The 9509-nt window shown below is 44.9% G+C and overlaps 1 protein-coding gene across 4 annotated transcripts in view; it reads right to left on the bottom strand.

The window, feature by feature from the left end:
- The window catches only part of CUNH16orf71 (chromosome unknown C16orf71 homolog), a 203623-nt gene that overhangs the window by 71979 nt on the left and 122135 nt on the right, over positions 1–9509 (bottom strand). For all 4 annotated transcript variants that reach the window (XM_019539984.1, XM_019539985.1, XM_019539983.1 and 1 more), the window contains 2 exons: positions 6934–7088; positions 4927–5074 (listed from right to left, as the gene is read on the bottom strand). In XM_019539984.1, the coding sequence (XP_019395529.1) occupies positions 4927–5074; positions 6934–7088 (303 nt within the window). The remainder of the gene's footprint in view (positions 1–4926; positions 5075–6933; positions 7089–9509) is intronic.

Consider the following 9509-nt stretch of genomic DNA (forward strand, 5'->3'; position numbering starts at 1 on the left):
AGGGGGAGGAGAGGGGACTTTGATGGCCTTGGGGAACTCTGTGGCCAGGGGACAGTGCCTGTGTTTTCAGGGGGTACCATGCCAGGTTGCCTAGTGCAGTGCAGGAGTCCCAGCCCAGGCTGGGGGGTGCCACATGCCTCCCCTCCTCCTCCCTCCCACTTGTGCCGGGGTCTGACTTGCTCCATTGCTACCCACGCAAATCAGAGCCATTGCGCTCCAGCCCAGTCAGCAGAGGGGCAGCTGGGGGACCTTCTGGCAGGGCTAGGGAGAGCAGGGGGCTGTAGGTCGGGCGTGAGGGGCACTGGCAGGGCTGGGGAGCTGTGGCTTGAGAGTGAGGGCATGGGGAGGGGGGCTTCTGGGTTGGGAGTGTGAGGCACTGGGAGTGCCAAGGGGCTGCGGGTTGGGAGTAAGGGGCACTGGCAGGGATGGCGGGCTGCAGGTCAGGAATGAGGAACAACAGCATGGCATGATGGGGCAGGGAACTGCAGATGAGGAGTGAGAAGCATTGGCAGGGTCAGAGGTCTGTGCATCAGGAGTAAGGGGCAGCAGCAGGGACAGGGAGCTGCAGGTTGGGACTAAGGGTTACCATCATATCCGGGGGGGGCAAGGGACTGTGGGTCAGAAGTGATGGGCACCAGCAGGGCCAGGGGTTTGTGGGTTGGGAGTGAGGGGCAGCAGCAGGAACAGGGGGCTGCAGGTTAGGAGTGAAGAGCACTGGCAGTGTCAGAGGGCTGTGGGTTGGGAGTCAGGTCTCCCCCTAACAGTTGTCCTCTTTTTTGGAGCTGGAAATATATGAAACCTACTCATAAAGCAAAACTGGACTGAGCCCTAACTGTTTGTAAAGCACTTTGAAAGCCTTATCTAGACAAGGATAGAAAAGGGCAAAGGGTTACATTAGGGGTCGGAAACATTTTTGGCCATAGTGCCAAAACCACCCCTGACCCACTCCTTAACTTGGTGTGCCGGGGCAGACCATGGGGGAGCTGTGAGGGGCCTGACCCTTGCTGCTGGTGGCAGATACATGCTTACCTCTGGGCAGACAGTGGTCAGGGGCTGGGGTTGCACTGCCCTGGCCATCTCATCCTGCACCCTGAGGCACACGTGCAGTCGCTGCCAGCTCAGAGCCGGTAACCTGGCTCCAGAGCCTGGTGCAGCTGCTTCCAGCCTCCCAGCTGCAGCCAGCCCAGGCTCTGGGCTGGCTGTAGCTCCAGCCTTGGAGCCTGGGCTACTCACAGCAGGGCTTGCAGCCTCCTGGCCACCTGCTCCAAGCAGCCTGGGCTACACAGCTGGTGGCAGCTGCCCAGAGTCCAGGCTGGCTATGGCATGCTGAGCAAAATGGCATCACATGCCAGGCTCTGACATGCATGCTAAGGGTTCCTGACCCCTGGGTTACATTATATCTGGTGTCATGTGGAAACCTAACGACCTAGATTTCCAAATTCCCGCCTTCAAATAGAGACCAGAATAAGAACAGCGACAAGCAAAAAAACCCTGTTTACTGTACAAATAATGACTACCAACATCAAAAAAATAAAGCATCTACTCTTCCACTGGTGTAAACCAGCATGGCTGCACTGGAGACAATGGAGTGATGCTGATTTACATTAGCTGAGTATCTTACCCATAGAATAGCCTGCTGCTGCATATACACATGAAGCAAGACCCAGATGTTACGAGCCAAGATTTTTTAATGTGCCTACAGTTAAGTTCCAAAGTCCTGATTTAGGCACATACATACGCGCCCTAATTTTCTGGATTCTAGGAATGCAGCAGCTCCCATTGCTCCAATGCAGTTGCTGCTCAGGGACAGATTTTTAAAGGATGTTAAGCACCTAGAGATACAGATAGATAATGAAAAGGATTTTCAAAAGCATCAAAAATAGGGGTTAGGAAAATAACTTGCTTATGTTGCTTTTATAAATCCTGTTAGGAACCTTTGTGTACCTTTCGGTGCTCAGCATTTTTGCCAAGGATTCTCTCCTGTCTGCTGACATGGGACACAAGTCCTTTCTGTTTCTTTCCTCATCTAAGTGCATGTCTCCACCTCTTCTCTTTACTACAGATTCTTATACTGTAGTCATCATTCAATAAAGCACTTCTCATGAGAGCACTAAGCAATGTGAGTGACATCAGTCTCATTTATTTCTTCATCCTCTCCCCTGGGGGAGAATGGTGGGAGAGGAAATGTTTGTTTTGCTTCTCACCAGGGTAAAGTAACCTGCACTGAACTCTGTTCTACTGTTGCTAGACTGTTTCCAGTACCTGAGGTAGCTCATTTGTAGCTTGCTATTAGAGGGATACAACACTGCAGTTTGTAATGTGCATATATTTTAAGTGTATGAGGAAGTGGAAAGCTACAGAGATGAGTTTTGCACTTAGTAATGAACAAAGTGAGATCTGTTGGTTTAATGTCTTCAAGAACAAGATCTATTCTCTAGATTTAGATGAAGTGCAAGTTTTAGCTCCTATACTCAGAAGTCTGTCCATATTTCTCCACAGATAAGAAAGAGAGAAAGAACCTGTGGGATGTCATGGTTGTGGAAGGAGCGGTCTCTCTTGCACAGTTAAGATCAATCACTTGGATTGTTCTTTATGTCAGGATAAAGTCCATGAATTGTACTTCATGTGCCAGAGAAAAGATTCGGAGTGATATGCTCATATAAATCTGAGTTGCTAAGCAGATGGTCTATTGTATTTTGCACCACTTGGAGATTTTATAGGTCATATAGCTTCACAAAGGCTTCCCAGTAAGAGAAAGGACATAAAGTACCAATTATGAAAGCACAACTCTGAAATGGATTATGGGGTCATAGTGGATAAATAACTTAATATGAACACTGTCATGTTGTGATGCCACTCTGGTATGGTAAAAGAAAGGAGCAGTGAGTGGAACTGAGAGGAGATTTTCCAGACTGATACTAGAATACTATGCACAGTATTGGTGTCTGTGTTTTAAAAAGGGCACTGAGAAATAGGAGAGGCTGCAGAAAATAGCCACAAATATTATTTTGGAGGCTTCAATGATTGTTTTACAATGAGAATTACAATAATTATTATTACAATAAGGAACTAACTCTCTTGATCTAGCTTATCAAAAAATTGGAAGTGACTCAATTACAATAAACAAGTTCTTTCAAGGAGAGAAAATTCTAAGTACTAGACAGCTCTTTAACCTAGTAGAGAAAGATAAAAAAACAACAGCTAGAAGTAAAGGCAGACAAATTCAAGCCAGAAACAAGTACAAATGACAACCTAGGTTGATTATTCTGCAACACAGTACCAAATGGTGGTAGCTGATTCATACATGTACATAGAGATGTGTGTCACTTAGTGAAGGCTAAGGTCAGGCTCTACCATTATGAACAGTTTTTCATAGCAAAAAGAAAAACTGGAGATGTATGAGGTATATTGTTCACTTGCACACCTTGAGCCTTTGACCAGAAATAACTGCCGTGTTTGAGCTGGCCCCACCTCTTCTTATGGCCCAACATCAAGGGGATAAAAAGTGATGCTCACTTCCTGCTCCTCCTGTACAAACACCCTTCTTCAGGCAGAGGGAGTATCTGAAGTTGGTTTCTAATGCAAACAGCAATTGGCTGGGGTGGATCCAGAGTGGGTGCAGTAGTGCAACTGAACCTCTGTTGGGCTTTCTTGTACATAAGCTCTTGGCACAGGGTCTGCATGGAGTCCTTGCTGCCATGTGGCTTCAGAGCCCAGAGGGCAAACATTGCCATCACCACTTGTCCTCTCAGTTTCCCTGCTGCTGAATTCAGCAAAGACAGTGAAAGAAAGGAAGGGCAGCATTCATCCCCTGGGCTCCAGTGCCAAGTGAGAACAGGGGATCTGGTCAGACCTTGCCCCAGTCATCTAGTGAGGTCAGGGCTCACAAGAGTCTGCACTGACAAGGCAATGAGCTCAGAGCTCAAGGCACAGTACAGCCATAGGGAGGGCTGCAACCCCCTTGCCCCATTCCTGGATTCACTACTTGCAACTGGAGAATCACCCTGCTGAATATGGCAAGTGAGCAATTCCCTTAGAGAGTGCTCTTTGTTGCTGAGGACTATGCCTCCTGCCTACCAGTGGAGAGGAAGGTAGGCCTCAACCACTGGAATTGGTCTTGTGGAACCTGGGTCCAAAGATACAGTCATGGACTTCCCCAGGATTAATAATTTCAATCTAGTTTCTTTCTCCCTTTGGGTCTGTATCTTAAAAAAGTAGCAGATGGAACATTTATTGTGTACATATTCCTCACTACAGCAGAAGAGGCACTGAGAGTGTCCATCAGATGCCAACATAGCCTTATTTCAAAAGGGACAGTTGTTGAACCCCAGCAAATGAGATGTAGATATGGCAAAAACCCGGTCATTCTCAAACAACCAAAAGAAAGAAAAAAATGCTGAGGACTGAAGATAATGAGTCAAGATGGTGGTTGCCCATGGCATCAACAATGGAGCACTGGCAAAAGAGTGGGGTAAAGGAGCACCAAGACACCTCCTCAACCTAAAGGTTAAGCAGTCATTCCTCTCCCATGGGAGGGTCAAAGGGAAGCAAAAATAGATAAAGAAAAAACATAAGCCAAACGAAGGCAATAGTTGAAGAGATTGGGTACAATAATCAATAAGAAAATACAAAGGCTGCAAATTCTGAGCAGTGAGATCTATTTCAGCCAAGTGGTTGAGAGGAATTGAAAAGCAAGAAGCATGCAACACCCTTTATCACTTCAACATGAAGCCACAAGGAATGTGCGTACCAGGGTGCACTTTCTAGGCACAGCTAAAGTAAAATTCTCCAGGCAAAGTCTCAGGGCATGAGACACAATCATTAGTCTGAATACATATGCGGACAGTTACTCAAAGAATAATACAGAATGATGCATGCACAAATACTAACCGTTTTCTCTGAGGACCTGAGAAATAATGGCTTTACCTTTTATTAATGCAGGAACATGATAGCCAACATTCTCCTTTCTCAGCAGCAAAATCAGACAGTGCAAACGTGGTTCAGATGGAAATTCTTCTCTTGAGGAACTCCTATCAGGTGGACTTGAAATCTTTTTAGGGCGAAATATAGCCATCTAAAATTACAAAGTCAGTATTCTCAAACTGATAAATGTACAGATTAATATTTAATCTTCTCAATACACATGGACTGGTTTTCAGAGGTGCTGAAGTGCTGGGAGCAGCCAGTGATCCTCATCTCTGAAAAGTGGACCTTTTGTGCTCCATTGTGGATTTAGGAACCTACACTCAGCATAGATTTGGACATTTGGGCTATAGCTTTTAGTTTGTAAGGATTTATTCTGTAAAGTGTTATTCAGAGGGAGACCTGAAGAAAATCAAGTAGAAAAAAGGGTCCTTGTGCGGCATTTTCTTGGTGAAACAGAAAATACAGCATTCTGGAAATTCATGTCCTCCCTTGGGCACACATGCCAACTCTTACTAGAGGATGTCTCCGTTAGTAAACAAAAGTCTCATTTGCTTTTCTGGGCATTTTGTTGGAGTAAGGTGTGTAGAATTAAGATCATTCTTGCATATCTTTGTTTTGATAAAAAAAGTCTCTACTAATAACAGTTACAATGTCAACTGCATTCTAATTCAGATACAACCAATATAATGGTATAAACAGCATCAGAATAAAGGCTGGCTGGAACACTTCTGGGAACAGCCTGACCATAAATATGAATACATACTTGTAGGAAACATTTGTATGCATAAGTGTACTAACTTAAGAAATATCTGTGAGGAACTACAATGCTATGTAGTCACTTATGGCCACCCCTCTGGTCATGAGGAATTCCCTCCTGATGACACTGTAATTGATTAGAAATCATATTTGTTTTCACAAAATTATGGCCTGATCCTACTCCCACTGAAATCAATTGCAACATTCACATTTGACTTCATTGGGAGCAGGACGTTCTCTGCTGGCAGGGACAGAAAGGGGTGGACAGAATGGGGGTTAATGGGATTTTCAAGCACAAGGAAAAATCATCTCTGAGAGCAACCAGTAGCACTGTTCATAAAAAAGGCATGTAGGGGAACCTGAGAGCTGGCTGGCTAGTGAAGAGGTAATGAGTTTCCTTGAGAATAGTTACTGGAGGGGTGTCAGCTCACACATTCTTGGGGTGAGAAAACAATAGCACAGAGTTCACCCAAGGATACTGAATGTTACCATTGCAGCTCCAGTCTGAAGCACACTTATCATTGTAGAAAACAGTTTCCCATTAGCAAGCACATGGTATTCATTGTCCCATTTGGTTTTGGGTGGAATAATAAAATGGCACAGTGCAGAAATCCCAGTGTTCTCCCATCGTTTTCTATGAGCACATGTTGTGCTAAGAACTTTAGCCTCAGTGTTAAAGCTTGCCATCTCTGTGATCACAGAAGAAGAGTAACTGAAATAATCAGTTTAAAATAAGGCAAGGCCAACTAATTAGAATATCTGTACTCTTTTCAGAAGTCTCAGTTTCACCTGGGACTGAATTCTAAACCGGGTTTGTCAATACAGTCATTCCAAATTAGGAATCAGCTGTTGAAAAAGTCGTCTCTCCAAGATGAAACGTCACATTGGTAACATGAAGCCTTAAGGGTTGTGATTTTTAAAACACTGCTCTCTGGGATGAAAAAGTGATGGCTTTGGGATATTTGTATAATAACCCTGTTTTACCAGGTGGCAGCATCATGATGTAAGGTAAATGCTGTTATTTGACATCGTAACAATCGCATTGCATCAGCCCCAAATAAATATATATTAGCATGCTTTGGCTATGCTGAAAGCCCAATCTTCAGGGGTCGGAACAGCCGTATCTCAAAATCAGGCTCAAATTCTTTACAAAGATCAGGATTGTAGGTTTTAGCTGGAGAACTACTGGAAATGCTCAATTTACATATTTAGTATCTGAAAAGAATTGTCCTGATAATCCTTGTCCCGTACCTGACTTGTTGTCATGCGAAGCACAATGGCTTGTTTAAGTGAAAGCCGCAGCTGCCTGATTCCCTGCAGAATAAACCCTCTCCGAGTGCAAGTTGAAATCACATCAGCGTATGCATGAGGAGGAATAGTAGGTGAGACCACCAAAATGACATCTCCTAGATCAAAACAAAGGTGAGAAGGGCATCAAGTAATTTTAACAGAATCTATGCTTCCTTTGTAGGTGCCAGCCCAACTTGAATACCACCCTAAGGTGTACACAGACGATCATGGATGTGTGTAATGCAGCGCTGCAGACCTATCTGAGGCACTGCACACCACACATGCAGGTGTTCTCTGCACTGCTAATTTACAGTGTGTGTGGGGGAGGGGAGGGGAGGGGAGTTGACCCCAGGAGTGCGCGGAGAACTCCCAGGGGACAAGTAGCAGTGGCATTGCTATCCATATCCACAAAAACCCATACAGCTCCCCACAAACCCCAGGGGGCAAGACTTCTGGTCCCAAGGTAGTGACCAGGGGTGAGGCACCTGTCAAGGGGCGGGACTACCCTTGCAGCCCATGACAGCTCACCAAAACTCGTTAAGTGGGCCTCCACTTAATAATTGTCTGCCCCGGTATATACAGTAATTATAGTTTGGCCATTGAGCCTAGCAGTCCTCTCTACTATGGTCAGAGGCAGCAAATCCTTTTGCTCTCTCCAAAGGAGTAGTAGTGGATTTGGGATTGTGTGAATCGAGCATTTCTGATATATCTTACTTCCAGGTTGAAAGGCAACTCCAGAGAAAGGAAATGAGGGGTGTTAGACCTTTGTAGGGCCATGGGTAGGAGAAGAGAAAAATGCTCTTGCACTGAAAGGAAGAAATTAAATTGTAAAAGAAAAAAAGGGCTAAGAGAATAGATGAGACCAAAAGCAAGAGTGAGGGAGAGAATGGGAGTGGGAAATGGAAAAGAAAGGGAAAATGACAATAGAAAATAAGGCCTACACTCACTGATGGGGGGGGGCTGTGGTGGTTCTGTCAGTTTGGGGGTGGAGTCCATGAGAGCTGGTTGTTGCTGATGGAATGAATCAAATTTTGCCAATTTCATCATTTTTTTATGGCTACTACTGAATTGTGGCATATGGACTGCTGGAGTGCACCCTTCTATGTTCCATATATGCTTGTTGGACTCAAGAAGTTTAACCCAAGCTTTGTCGTTGAAATGAGTTGATGCATTGTGATTCCTGAAAGAGAAGCTGAAGATCTTATCTGGGAGAAGCCAGCATGTACTAGGGAGAGGAACCATTATGGTTCTTCAATGAAGTCTCTGGTAGCCCCCCTGGGAGACAAACTCCTGTACAGTCTGCAGTGCGAGTGCACTTCTGGTCCCAATTACAGTAATCACAGCTTTATTGAAGCAACGCTGACGTACTTGTTAATTTCAGTCACCAATATGTTCCAAATTAGGCTGTTATTTTTTTCTTTAAAAATAGGGGTGGGCCCGATATGTGTCTTTACCATTTATATGCCTGAAATTTGACATCTCATATACAATAGGCCCAGCATGAGATTTAAACTGGTTTTGAGCCTGCAAAACCAAATCCTTACTGCAACTTGCAAAGCCCTAAGAATTGCGTTTCCTGTCTCCAGCTTCTAGGTTAATTGTTCTTTCTCTCTCATTTCAGAACAGACTTGCATTGATGGTAAGGAAATAGGAAAGTTCAGGGGACAGGAAAGAGAATGGCAAAGCCATGTGCTGCAAAGTTATTGGTGCAAATCTGGTAAAGGCTAGTAGTGAGCCATCTGAAAATTACCATCTGATGGCTGCTCAGTGGCTAAAACTAAATGAGTTGCATGGGTCTCCGCTGACTTTCGGGGGACAGATGTCCATATCTCAAAGTCTAGAACCACAGGTGATTTAAATAAGCCTTGTTAGGAGTTTCAGCAAAGAGACCAGGAAACAGAGATGAAAGTACTTTCTCATTCTATGACATGATCTCTTTGTAGTCAGGGTATATTTTCAAGGTACTCTAAAAGAACTCTGTAAACAGCTGATGTGCTGTATAGGATGTCTACTCAGTCCACCCTCCTGGCCAGTTATGGAGACAACATTGTTTAATGATTGATTACAGAAAAGAGCTGGAAGTCCAAAAGCCTAAGAGTCTAGTGCAGGGGAGGGCAATTATTTTGGCTGGAGGGCCACTTAATGAGTTTTGGCAAGCTGTCAAGGGCTGCAAGGGTAGCCCTGCCCCTTGACAGGTACCCTACCCCCCGGTTGCCATCTTGGGCCTGGAAGTCCCACCCCCTAAACCCTGACCTTTGCTACCAGAAGTCTCTCCCTTTGCCCCCAGAAGTACTCCTTTTGGGAAAGGGGTTTGCCATCTCAGAACCAGAAAAAACCCCAATTTATATACAAAAAATAAAATGTCAACAATAAATTATTTTAATTTTATTTTTAAAAGATATTTTTGTCCTGATTTGTGTGTGTTTGCATTGTGTATACAGAGATGATTGCAGCCAGTCAGCACCCACCCAGCAACAGCCCCGGAGCCCATGCAGCCTGCAGCACCTCCCTGCCACTGTCAAAAGCATGCAGCCCCA

Source organism: Crocodylus porosus, unplaced genomic scaffold (genome assembly GCF_001723895.1).
Source record: "Crocodylus porosus isolate Cpor-Errol unplaced genomic scaffold, CroPor_comp1, whole genome shotgun sequence".
In the NCBI taxonomy this organism is placed as follows: domain Eukaryota; kingdom Metazoa; phylum Chordata; order Crocodylia; family Crocodylidae; genus Crocodylus; species Crocodylus porosus.